The 16,829-nt window shown below is 47.1% G+C and overlaps 1 protein-coding gene across 2 annotated transcripts in view; it reads right to left on the bottom strand.

Annotated features, from left to right (window-relative positions):
- The window catches only part of PHF12 (PHD finger protein 12), a 35,864-nt gene extending 20,906 nt beyond the window's left edge, over nt 1–14,958 (bottom strand). Inside the window, exons 1-2 of one of the 2 annotated variants that reach the window (XM_090025603.1) lie at nt 14,769–14,958; nt 14,480–14,661 (exon numbers count right to left, since the gene is read on the bottom strand). In XM_090025603.1, coding sequence (XP_089881729.1) covers nt 14,480–14,661; nt 14,769–14,834 — 248 coding nt within the window. In that variant the 5' untranslated portion in view covers nt 14,835–14,958. The remainder of the gene's footprint in view (nt 1–14,479; nt 14,662–14,768) is intronic. The other variant, XM_090025602.1, reaches the window with a different exon arrangement.
- Between the last annotated feature and the right edge of the window lie 1,871 nt (nt 14,959–16,829).

The raw sequence follows: 16,829 nt of genomic DNA, 5'->3' as shown, positions 1-16,829 counted from the left end.
GAGGATGCAAAACACCAAAACCTCTTTCAACTAAACTACAGCAGCTCGCAGGAAGTCCCAAGCGTCTGGCTGAAACGAGGTTTCTTTTCAACCTCTCTAACCTTTTGTTAACAGAATCTTTGCAGCAGCACCAATCTCGGAGGATTGCTTGAACTTTGGATCGGTGTCAAGTCCCGAGATGCACTGGGCAGTATCCTCAGAGCCTTTACTTCCCCTTGCTGTGGAGTACCTAAAACCTGTAGCTATGATGAAGGTGCATTTATTTTTGGACTAACTTGCCTATTCCCTGTTCCTCACCCCCACAATAAGACCAAAACGAAACAAACAGAAGTCCCAAAAAATACAGAAGGGGGAAAAGCAGCTCCTGCAGCACTCCTGAACATGCCTGAACCACCAGAGAGCATGCCCGCCCGGCTTCAGGGCTGGCACAGCTTGCCAACCCACAAACTAAAGTGCTGCCAAACTCACCTCTGGCTCTTTGTTTTAACTACTGTTACTATATTCCTACGCTCTTTACAAAACAATTAATAGTGCCTTGGGAAGTAAAGGAAGAGGAAAAGCAAGTTAGAACAGATTATTTTTCAAAGATAAAAAGCATCTGCTGCATGTACACATATATCAGTTCAAGGAATTTAAGTTGCTCAATGCTGACCAAAACACCATGAAAAAAATGTTACCTGGATTCACCGTTTACAGGACTCTTACATTAGTCAGTATCATCTCTAGGTTAAAAGAACACTTCAGAACAGAATCCCTATCTTATTTGATCTATTAGGATTTCTCTCTGAACAAAGTTCCCAATTAAAATGCCAGCCTACCTTCCTGAATTTACAAAGCCCACTGTCAAGACCAGGCTGCTCAGGTCAGCATGCTACACACCACTTCTGCTCCCGGTGGCTAATGAGCTGCTCGCCAAGACAGCACGCTGCATTAACCAAGATAGATGAATATGCCTGCGCTGCTGCTCTCCTGGCAAGAAAAAAAAGCAACTTCCTAGATTCTAACTTAAAAAGCCAACAGTCATAATTAAGAATGCAACTATAACTAAAATTAAACTAGTTATGGCTAAATTCCTCATCCCTTTACTGCAAGTCTATTAGATCATTTTTAGACTCCAACCAGGACAGTCAGTCTTCACTTGCAGAGAACGTGGCTATTTTCTACCTGCTCTTTCTCACATTCATTAATGCACGCACTTCTACGGCATTAATATCCGCTACAGATTAAGTTGCTACCAGCAGGACCTGTTGCTCAAAGTTATTTGTATGCAATACATTTGCTTTCTAATATGGAATCCCACCACTGATTGTTATATAAAGCCTGCCCTCCATTTCAAGAGACTTTTCCACTTTATCATGACATGCAGGCGAAAATGGTGCAGCAGCACGAATCTTACATGGAAGGTTGCTGATGTGTGACCTGCCTCAATCTGCTCAGCAGCCTGACATCCACACTTTAGAACTTAAGACACAATGCAGGCATCTCTGGAAAAGCAAAGTCTGACTTCCCATATTAAAGCTACATAGGCAAACATGTCAGAAATGTCATTCACAGTGAAGACCCATAGGGAACTCATTTAAATTTTCCATAGCTCTACATATGTAAAGAACAGCTTACAGGGCCTGTGTTGTATATTGCTTATATTGACACTAATCTCGTGGCTTTCCTACACAGCTGCATTCTCTCGAAATCCCTACCAAATATATTAGGCCTACAGCGTCAAGATTCATTTGAGAAGGTTCTGAGGTTCTCTCGCTTGAATTATGCAAAACCTCACTTAGGAAAGTAACAGTCATTTCAATGGGTATGATGAAATCCAAACTCCCTCAAAAGTCAGCTGCATATTAGGAGTCTTCATCAAGCAAACAATAGCATAAAGCTGCTTTGCTTTTCAATTTCACACTCCGGAGCTCACATACATTTGATGCCTGTCATTAGACTAAATCCTATAATTATACTTACCGTCATTTCCTGAGGTCAGCAAAGTAAAGAAAACAAATGCTCTAAGGAATGGCGCCCTCTCTGATCTGTGCAATGGTAAGAAGCTCTTCTCAACAGAAACCAATTGCAAACACATTTGAAAGGAAAGTTAATTACAAATGGCATTCCTGGTGGCCATCTTGCTTAAAAAGGCGATTTGTGAACCATAGTAAGAGTGCTCCCCGCCTGCTGGTGCCAAGAGAATGAAAGCGAGTTTCCATCGGGCTTCAGTGGCAGTGTTTAGGGGAAATTCAGGGCTGCTGCACGTGAATAAACTCTTTCAATGCTTTCTGTGCATAGCTCATCAATATGCAGCGTGCTGGTGTGCAGAGATGAAGATCAGAATGTCTTGTCAAAAATTCCCAGCAGCCCCTCTATCAAGTCACTCTCCTTCCCATTACGTACCAGGATCTAGCAACAGGGCTGATACTGGGAGACGCAGGGTAAGTTTGCCAGCTTGATAAAAGGAAGAAGTGTTGAAAGCCTTTAACACGGGATCTCATTTATTCTGACGACAGATGCAGCTACAGCTGTTCCACAAACATCGTTAGAGAACAAGGCTCCTTGGCATCCTAGCGTCTGGCCTCAATGGTGGCCATAACTAAAACTGTAAAAGCAAACCTCACTAGAGTGCCAGTGTATTACAAGTGCCCCATTGACAAACATAGAAAGTTGTATCATTTTAAAACCTGTCGTTCTTTGAAACAGTTTTCCTGGGCCCACATTTCCGTTCACAGCTGCTCCCCAAAACCCTCCAGGGGAAGGTACACCTGGAACAAAACATTTGGAGCCAACATGTTATACAAAAGAACTAGTCGAGAGCTGCAGCCAGTAGAGTCTTTCCCCATCTCAATGCTTACCTTCCCACCATAAACCTTTTGTGCCAAAGAAGTCTGCCGACTACTTTTCTGAGAGATAGAAAAGAGACCCCATATTCTTAACATATTAGAAAATGCTTTTTTTCTTCTTCCCTGTTCCAACAATGCCAGAATCGCGTCACATCAGTAAAGCCAGTTTACACAATGTCCAATTTAACAGCTCTATGCTACGCGTCCCTTGCTTTGCTTTGCTATTTTGTACGACTGATAAAGCTATGGCACGTAGGATCCATGGTGTGGACCTCCTGTCCAAGTTATCCAATTGTCTGATGGCTATCGCAAGTCCAACGTTTCCGTGGACAAGCGTTAGAACATAAAAGCTCTCCCAAACTCGAGATAAGCCAATACATGGAAAGATTTATTTCCTTCTGAGAATGTTACGCTTAAAGTTCCAGTGCATCTTTACTGTAATAAAGCTTCAGTAATAAGATGGTATGTGCAGGGTATGATTAGATTACGAGTGGCCAGGTTTATACTGATCAAGTTTATACCACTTAAAATCTGTCAATCTGAGTTAGAACACCTGCTTTAATTCTCTTAACTGAACGCTACAAAACTGGGCACTTGCATTCTTTTCTCCACGAATTTTCTGGGAAAGTAAAGTGATCAGTCTCTTTAGGTCTGCATGCTGAAAGGAAAAGAAAGACTTAAAAAATATCTGTGTATGCTTCTGGGTCTACATTAGTACCATTCTGTAAAGGAGTACACAGCTCAATGCACAATGACAGAAAGACTGTGCAAAAGGAAGGGAGAACCAACTAAAAACAGTATACCATGATCTTTCTAAACCATTGATTATTCCCTCAAAAGGCATTCACTATTTGATCACACTATTTCTAGAATATAGCAGGTATAAGAAACGGTCCAGAGCTAGGTAGTAAATACGATCAGAAGCTAAGAGATACTGCCATGTGAAAAGAACCAAAGATTGGAAAGTTTGGTTCAAAGGGGGAATACAGGAGGCACACGAGAAAAGCAGCCACCTGCGGAAGGGAAGTTCGGTACTCCGATATACAGGACTCTGAAGACAGCGCAGAACATTCCATTAAAGCTCCCAAGGTGCAGACACAGGATTCACCCCATGCATCATGTTCCGTAACTGGTCACTCCTCTGACAGACAATCCTGGGCACTATTACAGCAGGAGATGAGAGCACCTCCAGTGGTCTGATCGGATATGGCAGTTAAGTGCACTCCTGAGCTACTGGCCAAGGTCAGAAGGCCCACACCATCCCAAGATTCAGACTCCCAGCTGATAAATACATGCAGTTGACATCCTGGCACCCTTTGGAGGAAGCAGCCAAAGGGAACACCCTCTTGAGGTTCAAACTTAAAGCCCTGCAATGCAAAAATCAGCTTACAAGGCTGCCCTAGGAAGAGTCCAATGCAGGTAATTATGCCCTGCCTACACGTGGAACAGCAGAGCAAACCCACGAGATACAATGCTCTCCCAAAATCCCAAACTGTTCTTTTGCATTGGTTTAAGCTGTTAGTTGCACTTCACCTCAGAACACTGCATCAAATGGTGTGTGAGGCACTTTGGGCACTTTGACATGTGCCCCGATTAGAACATGTTGGAGCAGACTCAGTTGAATCTGCTGAAGCCTTCTAATCAGAAGGCTCCAGCGTGCTGCAGTGTCTCATGTATTCAGCATCCCCACGTTTCAAATTGGCACCGGGGTATTTTAACCAAAGCTTGTTGAATAAGCTTTAGTTAAAGCATCCCTGCTGTCATTTTGAGATGTAGGATGCTGCATACACAAGACACCATGAGCTTTTTAATTAGAGTGGTTCCTGAGGGCCACTAATTAAAACACTCCTCCACCCCACCTCAGAGCATGTGTACAGATGCCCTTTTTCTCTATAGTTTTCAGAGTGACCTGAAATCCTCTGGGCAGAAAGCTAATACAAGCTAATACACTTAGTGCAACATACTGCACATGCTGAATACAAAAAGCTACATCATGTACCTGTTAAGCTTACAGAATCACATGCAAACAAAGCCACAGTTTCCCCAAGGTTCCTGACACCTGGGATGCGGTGCCTTAAAGTAAGATGACAAAAGGCACACTGGTGTTAAGGCTACCCTAGGCTGAAAGGTGCTGCTTGAATAGATCTGTTGACAATGCCTCTCCTGTAGGCTCAGTTCATACTGGGAAAATTTTCTTGCCAGTACACCTCAAGCCTGATTTCCCCAAAAAGTACAAGCTATAAGGGCAGAATACTTTTGCTAGTAGTTCTGCTTTGGGTCAGATCCCACATCTCAAACAAGCTCAGTAAGGGTGTTTGTTCCTTTGCAACTCCTATTCCATTTTTTATATTACTCACTATGCAAATTTTTAAGCCAAATGTAGCCACTCAGTACCCTGACTTGACTCCTGTTCCTCCACAAAGTCATGAAAAAGAGACACGGTATTATGAAGAGTTACATGGCATCATCACCTTCTATGCCACTGTGCAGATTAATATTAGAGACATGTTTCCTGACCCAAGAGACAGTTAGTTTAGACCAGAGTAATACTTGCTGATAGGCAAGAGGGGAGGGTTAAGGATCAGGCCAACATAATTAAGTGCTGGGGGGGGGGAAATCACACAAACACGAGGTTCTGGACAAAGACTGCATACCAAGTGAATGGGAAGCAGTGGACAGCACAGGGATGGGAGCTGATATAGAAGGCAAGGCAAGGGGCATGGGTTTCAAGAAGGTTTCTGAAGAATGAGATAGGATTTCAGGCAGATGGAATGTGATTAAATGGGGGAGAAGAGAAAGAACGTAACAAAGCAAGAAAGTGGAAAAGAGGGTAGAGCAGGGACCAATGTAAGAAGAACCATGCAGTATAGAAAAAGGAGGCAGGAATATGGATGGCCACACAAGAGCAGACAAAGGTACCTGAATCTCTGCTGAAGCTGTGGTTGTGGTCAGTGCAGCAAGAATGGACTGTTTTAGCCACTGGGTGCCAAAAAAAATCACAAAGGAGCTGAGTACAGTAACTCAGGGAAACAAGCACTGCATGATGCAGCATTTTGGCACAGAGCACCAGAAAGGAACCACTGAAGTCTGGAGACAGAAGAATTGGTGAGCTGATTTGCAGAAAGTAGAGGGGCAAGACAAGACCAGCGTCGCAAGCTGGATGGGCAGGAAGAAAGAGTGAAGGGGGAGTCCACATTGAGACTCAAGGAGAACAAGAATTTTCCTACCAGGGCAGACGAATATCAGCTGCTTCAGAAAAGGTGCAAGTAACCTTCTACTAGAACTTCCTTACAGGAAAATTGTCTTAACTCTATATCTCATCAGTTAGTTCCAAGTCTAGAGTCTGAAACAAGGAAGATACACAATGCTTCTTATATAACCACCTCTCATTACCCACATGTTTGTCAAAGCCTTCCTTCCCAAGCCTACTGAACACTCACTATTTTGCTGCAGGTGTACTGTATAATTACTGCATATTATTCCTTAGATAGGTCAACAGCGGGCCTTGATTTATCCTTCTCTATACCACTGATAAATATATCCAAAGCTCCCCTCGCTTCTCATCTCTAAGCTATTTACTTTATATTTGAATTGAAAAGGTAAAATAGGGAAAGTTTTGGTGAAAGGGTGATTCAATACCAGCTCCAGTATTTTGCTGCTCATCTTCAAAATCTTATTTCTGTTCCACTTTTCAGTAAGTGTGACCAACATGGATACTATTGAAAGTAAATATTAACTTTCTTTTGCTTTGTCCTGTGCAGATTTTACTTGGATGAAAGAAGCATGAATTGAGACTTCAAGTCTTAGAGAAGTGATGAAACTATTGACTGTCTAATGGGGAGCTTTACTCCCACGCATTTTACTTAAACAGTCAGCTAACACTGATTTGGTTTTAATGTTCTCCAAATAAAAGCAACAGCCCCTCAGTTTATCAGGTATCACTGTGACCTACAGCTAGCCACCAAATCTTCCAAGATAAGAAAAGAGAACCACTACGTAAACCACAGACTTCTAAAAGCTAACTGGACACTCACTTTCAGCATTTGCTATACAAACCCTTACCCACACGCATCAGAGGGGCAAATCAGGGCACAAACTTTTTCCTCTTCTCCAAGTTGTTTTGTAGCCTGTTCCTGTTGCTATTCCTACCAGGGAAGATCAGAGAAGAAACAAACAACACCCCCAACCCCAAGTTGAAAGCCTGTCTAGGCAACTATTTTTGCAATGATTGGAACAGCTTGCCAGGAACCCATCAAGAGAAGTGGGGCTGACCCCTGCAAGATGTCCTCAGGCCGCTGTTGCATTAAAAAAAAATCACACAAATCAAATTCTAGCCCATTCTAAGTTTGACTCAGGTGACTTGTGCAGAAGAGAAGTTCAGTTGTGATGCCAGACTTCCTCCCAGCCCGGCGTTCCAGGGATAGTATCACATCTTAAAAGCACAAAAGACAAATAAGAGTGAACGCCTCTGTGGAAAGATAAATCTGAAAGTGTGCTAAGGGTTGGGAGGAAAGGGGAAACAAAAAATAACCCCCAACCCCCACGCCAGAAGTATTGACACAGCAAAACCACAAATCTGCATGGCTGGAACTGTGTGAAAAAAAGCTGACAAAAGTACCAGCCACTGCCACATATGCAAGACCTTTTATTTATTATTGTTATTATTATTATTATTACTACTAATATAGCACCATTCGCAATGCCCCTGGGCATCAGAGAGAACACTACCAGGAAAGCTGGGCAGAAGCCATGGACTGGACAGTTGACTGGGACTCGGCCACCACAAGAAGCAAATCTCTTTGACCATCTGACTACCACAGAGAGTCAGTAGAGCCAACAACTCAATGCACCAAGACACCTGCTTGTTCCGAATCAGGAATTTCACATCCCCAACAAAGCCATATTATGTTCTGAATTACTTTAACGCTTTCACAAGCCCAAACTTGCTTCCTGCATTGTTCTTCCGTCGTTTTTTACCGTACAGTTTCCTTGCCACCAAAACATTCCCCATTCCTTAGTTCTCTGTTTCAAAAGGAGCACCTTCTTCTTACTCTGGAAATTACTAACGTTCTTTACAGTACGAGTCTGCTATTTTTTGCTGAATTTAGAATAAAGGAGAAGTATTCCAAGAACACAGGAAAAGTTAAGTATCCTATACACATCACAACTGAGCCTGTAGAAAGAGAGACCAACTCAGTTTAAAAGCTGCTGTCTATCAAGACCCCCTATAAGCACACACCATCACTGCTGCTGCCTTCCTTCTTTCAAGATCTGTGACAAAGTCATACAAGTGAAGGCTGATATATTTATAAACACTACACATGCAACAACTAATTTCCAGGAAGCCTAGCATTACACGCAGGTGTTAATACACCATTGATACTTTTGATCATTTCCATTAAGCTACAGTCACGCTCTGCTTAATGAGGCAGGTGTAGAACCAGGAGGAATTTCCAAAGCGGGGACTACCATGAAGTTCTGTTCCCATAACATCAGAAACCACTACCAGAGGCCTGAGGTACACACTAGTGCCATAGGCCCGAGCCCACCACTCTCCACCTCCCAAACACAAGACATATTCTTGGTATGAATACTTACTAATGGTGGAACTGAGCCATGAGCGTTTTGCTGAAAGTACCTGGAACTAGAGTACAGTTTATCCATTACAGACAACTTTTGGCATTCCTGATTTCTTCCATCCCAGCCAGTGGCTAAGGGAAAAAAACCCCCACATTAGTTGCATTGCATAGAAGCTGTCCCTTTTTCTTACCAAATGCTGTATGAAACTTGAAAGCAACTGTACCCTCTCAATTTCCTAGCACTGAGCCCATGCAGTGGTCTAGCTGTAAGACAACAAGACAAAGTAAGATTAAAGGAAAAGACTGGTTAGAGAAAACACACAAGATGCACACAACTAGTTATTAGCCAATTAACATTATGAATCAGAAGTCATATCCTATTAAGAAAACTTCTCCTGCAAAAGCAAGTGCCCTTAGGTGCCAGAAACCCTTTGGGAAGATTTTCCGTGTCCTGAAACACTCTCAGGAGCCACACCTAGAAGTCTGATAATATGCCAGGAGAGAGCAGCTGTGACATGTCTAGCAGAGCAAACCCTAAAGCAAGAACAACAAACAGTTACAAATTCAAACAAAAGTCACATGTAAAACACTGTACTAGACCAGTGTCTCCCAAACTTTTGATACCTGGGGGCACACACTTGCTTTCTAAACTACTGCTGGTGGCATGCTTCACTCATTGGTCCGTGGGGGTTGTTATAATCCACAGGCCCGATCCAGCCCATTTTTCACTGCACACTTCTGCCACTCACGACAGTGTGCCACAACACGACCTTTCGGAACTGCTGTGGATGCCACTCCACTAAGAACTGGACTTTGTTACTGCAGTACAAGCCCAAAAGTTACCATTTAAAAAGATATTTGTGAGACTATTTTGGAAGTTATAGTTTAACAAAAAAAAGCATACTTTTCCCCACTGACAAGGCAACAGTGATTTTACCCCATAGCTTTTTAAAAGACAGCTTCATCTCATTCTACTACATTCATCCCCTTTATTATAAATTTAATCTTTTCAGGGGAGAGGTAGGTTGAGTCTTTTTTACCTTAAGCAACAGCCTCCTCCCTCCCCTCCCCCAGGCCACCAGTAACCTGCAAACCTGATTGTCATGATGTGGTTTTAAGGCAGCAGCTACCCACAGCTTGGTTTGGTTTGAAAGTCAAACCAAACACAGCAGAGTGTAAGAATCCATTCTGAAACCTGTACAGGCCTGATCTACTGAGACTGTGCACCCACATACTGCAGGGCGCACATTTTTTAAGCCTCCTGAAAAACACACACAAAAAAAAAAGCAAACAGTCTGTCTTCAAGTTGCAATACATTTATGCCCCAGAAAATTCTAGGTTCAGGGCAAGCTTTATTTCTATGCTGAACCTATCTATCTCTGCACTTCAGAGCATGTGTGTAAAACAGACCAAAAGTTACACAGGAGGCATGTTAGCTGAGCTGCTAAGGTCAGTCAGATTATCATCACCAGATGCAAGCCAAGCATCCTTCTACATAACTAGACCAGTGAATCACTTCTTTATAAAGCAGCTGAGTATCTCAAACTCAGCACTGCCCCGACACCACCTAAACAGCAAAATCAATTAACACGTAAAAAACTGGCGAGTGGCCGCTTTGAAAGGAGAAAAAAAGTCTGAAGTTAACCAACCAAAATACAAAGTTGTTAATGATGCAAATTAATTATTTTTTTTTCAAAACGAATAGAGGGTACTATTTTAGGATTACGAGCTCAAATTAAATCCAGGTTCAATATCAGGCTCATTTCAAATGCCTTCTAAAGGATGGATTTTGTCAAAAGACTTTACATACAAGCTAATCAAGATTAGCTTTCTACAACAGTAAACATTCAAAATTTATAAGTCAACTTTACTTAAGCCTTCATAAGGCCTGGGTGCAAACCTTTTTAAAACATCAGAAGTTTTTCACAAAACTAAGACCCACATTAATAATGCATTTAATCTCCACCCAGTTTGCTAATACAGAGCAGAGTCAGCCTCTTATGAGCAGGATGTACAGACAACCTAACCCAGTATAAAAGTCAGTGAAATTCACAAGGAAAGCCAGAAACTGGATGCCTCGTTCATAACCAAAAACACAAAAAGGGCAGGATGTAATCATAGACAATGAGGATTGGAAGGAACCTCAGGAGGTCACATCTAGACCAACCCCCTGCTCCAAACAGGACCAGCCCCAGCCCCAGCCCCAGCCAGATCATTCCAGCCAAGGCTTTGTCTAGCTGGGCCTTGAAAACCTCCAGGGATGGAGACTCCACCATCAATCTGGGTAACCTTGTTCTAGTGCTTCATCACCCTCCTAGTAAGACAGTTTTTCCTAATATCCAACCTAAACCTCCCTTGCTGCAACTTGAACCCATTGCTCCTTGTTTTGTCATCTGCTCCCACTGAGAACAGTCCAGCTCCATCCTCTTTGCAGCCCCCCTGCAGGGAGCTGACACAAAGCCTACATAAATAAATAAATAAATTCCCAGAACTACCAAATGGAAAACTAAATTGAGTGCTAAATTAGGACAGGCCAAGTGAATTTTAGGTGCAATTACAGCAGAGTTCAAACGGGACTATTTTCTTACTAGTTAAAGAAGACTTATTTTCCCATTATATGCGTAAAGCTTTTTACCACTGTGACTTAGACAATAAAATATGCAAAAAACTGACTAGTTAGCTCTGCCTCCCTTTCTGCAAGCTCTGCTGCTCCGATTCTTCGACAACAGCACTTCAGAGAAGACTGCCAAATCAGAAAGAGGAAGCAGAGCCAAATATAAACATGGTGAGGCAAGTGCTTCAAAAAGGAAAAAAAAGTTGATGGAACTAGCAGCCCTCAGCAAGGATGCAGTGTATTTGCCCTGGGACAGCCAGAGAATTTAACCTGGATGAGACCAACAGGATAAACCAAATGCGAAAAGACAATTTTTTTTGTCCTTGTCGGTTATTTGTTGGGGTTTGGGGGTTTTTTTGGGAGGGGGCAAGGTAGGGGTGAGAGAGATAGTCTTGCAATTCTGGCATGTCTGCTTTCATGTAAAAATGCCTAATTTCCTACAACAGGCAGCTGGCTAGTTTCTAACAACTCGGGTTGCTTCAGGATACTAACACTAGAGTACTTGGGTGCCAATTCTAAATACGACTTAACCATTCTGAATGCCCTGATTCAGTGACGCACAAGAGCCTTTCGCACAGAAAGAGGTTCTGCTGCTCACTTTCTCCATTTTGCAACACCTATCCACTCTTACTACATGTCCATTAATTTCAAGCCAGAGGTCTTTCTCTAACAATCACCTTCTGCTTAATCTGTCAGGGAAATCTTGCTCAATTTGTGACGTCACCCTAGCTTCCATGACCCATCTCAAACACAGGATTATGAGTTTACTATAGGATCAAGGAAGGAATAGTAGGGGAGGGAGAAGAGGGAAACGGACTATTATCGTCACAAACCTCAAGAACAAGGGGGTTAGAGACGGGTATGAAAAGCTATAAGCAAATAAACTGCTTCTACGTAACAAGAAATTCATCTAGCTCAAAGCCTTCTTGTAACGGAACGGAGGGGAGACTGACCACATAGTTTCTAGAACTGCTCAATAACTGTACTCGTATGACCCCAGTAGCAAGCAAAACCCTATCAATATGCAAACTTTGTAACCAAAACTAGACTTTTAAATGCTGAAGCAATACAGTCTCTTTGAATAAAAATAAAGAAGCCAGCAGAAGTTAGAAAGAGTTTCCAACACGAAATTTCAACTTGAGGAACAACGGACACGGATATCAGAAGTGATATCATAGCTAGCCTACAGAAAACGCAACATGACTTCTCTAAAAACCATTACACCATATCCCAGTTCATCACAGAATCAATACATTCCAACCAACTCTAAGGGTGTGCTTAAAAAGAAGAACACACATTTTGTTTGTTTGTCACAGGCTAATCTTTCTGGAATAGCATTTTAAGATTGGCCAAATTTATAATAAATTAATCAAATTCTGTTCCAGCCATGCAGAGCCACTGTGTGTGAGTGACAATCCTATCATAACTCCATTTTTCTGGGAAGAAAATAAACTAGCTAGGCCCAGAACAATTCAACACTTTTTTTTCTTTTCTTTTTTTTTTTTTTTTTTAACACAACTACGATGTGACAGTCCACAGGTTTCAGAACAAGATAAAAGGATTTTCAGAAGCAGCTTCCTTCCCTGGAGTGACCCTGTCAACATCCAACAATCCTAACTAGAACCACAATATCTGCCTCAAGATTTGCTTACTGAGGTAGGTAAGGCTAACACATTACTGGGCAAGGAAGAATAAAGGAGGGTAAGGCCTCCCCCACCAGACTGAAATGGGGTATGGAAATAGGGGGTGGGTGGATTATTGTTCATTTGTTTCCCTTTTTCAAAAAGGAAAAGACCACCATGAATTTGAACACACATGTGTATTTATGTAGTCAAAGAACTCAGCTCATTAAAGACTTATACAAGCACTGTTTACTTATTCCTGGAGGCTGCATGGGCCTAGGAAAAAGCTAGGTTTGTCTCCCAGCACTGCTGCCAGGTCCCTGAGTGACCTTGGGCAAGTCACTTCCTTCCTCTGACTCATTTTCCTTATCCCCACCTCACAAATTATACAGACCAAAAGCTGCTAATGGCTTCAGACATCTTCTGCGCAGTAGCCATGAGCTCCAATGTTGTGTTAAATTTCTGCTCTGTAGGGATGAGAAAACAGGTTGATAATGCCAGGCTAACAGCTAGAGTTCCTAGTCAATCAATTCTGAATTGCTCCACTCCATTGCAGTGGTATGTTTAAAGGTTACGTTCATTGTTAGTTGCAGGTAATAAATAAATAACAAACAGCGAAACTGCAAATGCTGCATTTGTGCCTGGAGTTTCTACCCAAAGAGGAAGTTTACTTTAAACAAGATGTAGGAGATGAAAACAAAAACCAAACATGACCAAGAAAAGAACACTGTCATCCTACAAGCAACTCATCTCATTCGACTACATCTGGGGAGTGGGGCACACAAGTCTGGGAACAACGGCAGGGCACATCACAGCCCATGTTTTACTTCTGCTAAGGAAAAGGTCTGCTCAGTTGACCTGACACCTCAGACAACGTTAATGTTGTAGCTGTAGAAAACAGGATGCTTCTCTCTCACACTGCGATTTGCACTGCTGCCAATCTGTCCATACACCCAACCCCAGCAATCTCCTACAAGTGCTTACACGTGAGAGCCACCGCCTCTATTTTAGCAAGTGGAACTTGACAGGATCAAGCTCCATTTTCATGGCACGAAAATGTCAACCAAACTGACTAGTTAAGTTGATTCAACCAGTTGTTGAAGGAAATCCCCCCCACCAAAAAAAACCTACTCCCCAGATGCCTCCAACGCGCATAAAGCGAACATCGTTTCCCATTCGTTGATTCAAGCCAAGAAGCCTTTGCCACATTAAAATCACAGCTTGCGCATCTCTCCCCAACTCAAACAGACACATCGACTGTTACGATGAGGCAGGATACAGTCGATTCATCCATGCTTGGATTTTGTTGAGAAGCAGAGCCGCAACATTTCCCCCCACTCCCGCCAACAAACTCCTCGAAGAACGGGACTTCAAAAGCCCACACACAACTGCTGAAAAGAGGTATGCGTGAGGCTATTTTGGGAAGCTGAACATAAAAGCATGCTCCCCCCCGCCCCTCTTGCTGATGAGGCAACGGCGGTTTTACCCCTAGCACACGCGAGGCTAAGCCGGCACAAAAGCTTCCCAGTCTGATGTACGATGTCCTAAAAGCCACAAATCGCGGAACCGGAAGGGATCATGGAGTCCAGACAACACCCCCGCCCTGAACATCTCCTTGCTTATACTACGCACGTCACCGAAGCCCACCACACCCCACACAGACAGGACAAAGAGGCCGGGTGCCGCTGCCAGGATACCAGCCCCGCGAAGAGCGTGTCTGTGCTGGGTGGGGGCGGGCGCCCGGGCGCCCCCCCCGCCCTGGGGCAGCCAAAATGGCGCTGAGCACGAAAACACGCCATGTTGGGGTGAGCAGGCGGCGGGGGGGCCTGGCCTTACCAGCACTGCAGGTGGAAGGCGGCAGGGCAGTGGTCGCAGCACAGCAGGTCGCCGCCCTCCTTGCAGCTGTCGCAGCTGTCGTGGTTGGTGGCGCGGCCGCTGCGGCGCGGCTCCCGCTCGGGCCGGCGGCTCCGCTTGTCGCCGTCCTCGCTGCGCGGCGGCGCCAGCAGGGCCTGGATTTGCTGCGCAGGGAGAGAGAGACAGGCCGCCGGGATCAGGCTCGGGATCGGGATCAGGCCCGCCGCCCCCCGCTACCCGCCGCCATCTTGCCGCCGCCGCGGCCCCTCACCTCCATGAGCCCGCCCGACGTGTCCAGGTCGTACACCACGGTCTTGGCCTCCATCTTCTCCCACATGGGGCCGGGCCGGCCTAGCCCACGGGCCGGGGGCGGCGGCGGGCGGCGGGGGGGGCCGGGCCGGCCATGGCGGGGGGGGGGCTGCCGCGCCTCACACGCACCGCCGCGCCTCAGGCCCCGCCGCCGCCCCCGCGCAGGCGCACCGCCGCCGCGCCCCCCCCAGCTCCCCCCGAGCGCGCAGGCGCAGTGGCGGCGGGCCCGGGCGCAGGCGCCAGCTGGCGGCGCGGCGGCACTGCGCAGGCGCGGGGCGGGGGGGCGCAGGCGCGCCGACGCTCGGCCGGCCCTGACCGGACGCGCGGGGCTGGCGACGCAGGCGCACGACGGGGAGGGGGAGGGGAGAAAGGGGAGGGTCTTGTTGCGCAGGCGCGTGGAGGAATGAGTGCTGCGCAGGCGCGGCTGGGTTGGGCTGGAGGCGGGGTGTAGGTGCGCGGCGCGGCAGGCAGGGGGCGACGTGGGCGGGCTGCTGCTGCCACGTGGGGGTGTATGGGGGTGCACAAAGCCGGGGGCAGGATGGGTGCAGAGGGGGTCTATACATGGCATGGCTTGAAGTGGGGGGGGCAGGATTGGTGCCTGTAGCAGCTGGCACCCCCTCCTGCTTGCCTCCCCCTGCACGGGGCCCCTCTCGGCTCAGCCCCTCCCCAGCCCTCTGCTGCCGGATCAGCCCTAAGTCCCCAAAGTCACAAGCACCAGTGCTTGCCCTAAAGCTCCTGTCACCGGGCAGCCTGGCGGGGCAGGAGTCATGCCAGGCCGGGGGGGAGCCGCGGCGGGGGCTGGTGCACTCGGCTTGGCCGGCGCCTGCTGCAGCATGAAGAGGGCCAGGATCCCTGCGGGGCTCTCTCTGCAGGTCCCCTGGTGCAGCCAGGCCTTGCCTCTCCTGGGGCAGGTCCCCTTGACAGCTCTGTGCGTAGAGACTCCTGCGGGACCCGGGCTGGGACCCATCTCGCCCCTCCCAGAGCAGCCGTCAGATGTGGCCCCGCTCCTCTGGATGTCTGGCCCCATCCAGCGCCCCCCGCAAGGAGCCTCTGCACCCCGAGGAGCAGCTGCCAGGACCCCAGGGCTTGCAGGGGCCAGCACAGGAGCCCTGCCGGTCCTGCCCCCAGTTGTGACGCTGCTGCGCCACACAGCTGGTCCCGCTGCAGCCAGCTGGTCTGCAGCCTTGACACTGGCTGCCTTCACCATGAAGTCGGGCTGAACCCCCCCATGAGCGTCACAGCGAGCTGGGCCTGGCGTGCGTGCACGCATGAGATCCCTCTCCGCTGGCTTTGTTCCTGCCCTCAGTCCTTGCAATGGAGCCACGCGGCAAGTGCTGTCTCCTGCAGATGGGATTTTGCTGCCGGGGGCTCTGGCTGCATCGTGCTGTCAGCTCCGGTTAGCTCAAATCAATTTTCCAGGGGCCAGCGGGAGCCCTCTAGCAGCTGACCCGATGCCTCCTCCACCCAGACCTGCTCCGTGCTCCCCGGCGCAACACCCCTACGGCTCACGATGGGCACGAGCGATGCCGCAGCTCCGCACGGTCCCCTAAGGCAGGGGCGCTTGGGCCAAAGGGAGCCTGAGTGTTGTGGCCTGGGGCTGCTGGGCTGGGGTCCAGGGCCACGCTGGGGCAGGTGACGTGCTGCCTCAGGGTCCTGCCTCCCTGTCACCTGCCTTCCCACAGCCCTGCGCTCGGGGCGCCCTGGCATGGAGTTTCAGGGCAGCAGGCACCTGGGTCTGATCCTGGGGGGTGCGGTACCTTCCTGTCTCCCACCATGATCTGCAGCAGCTCAGGCCTGTGGACTGCCCTCACAGCCAGTGCTGCCGAGCAGCAGAGGTGCAGGTGCAAGGCTCTTGTTGTCCAGCCAGCGCAGGGCTCTGGGCATCGCCTTCTTCATCCCAGGCTGCGGCCAGACTGACATCCAGCAGCCTTAGGAGCCGGGAGACTTACCGCTGGCGCAGATCCCAAAGCCATGGTCTTGTCCGCCTGTCTCTCAGCAGCCTGCCCCTCGCCCATCTCCATCC

This window comes from Crocodylus siamensis, chromosome 13, assembly GCF_052110815.1.
Source record: "Crocodylus siamensis isolate JL-2025a chromosome 13, ASM5211081v1, whole genome shotgun sequence".
Lineage (NCBI taxonomy): Eukaryota > Metazoa > Chordata > Crocodylia > Crocodylidae > Crocodylus > Crocodylus siamensis.
Note: the sequence above shows the minus strand (reverse complement) of the source record. Positions and strands in the feature narration are given on the sequence as shown.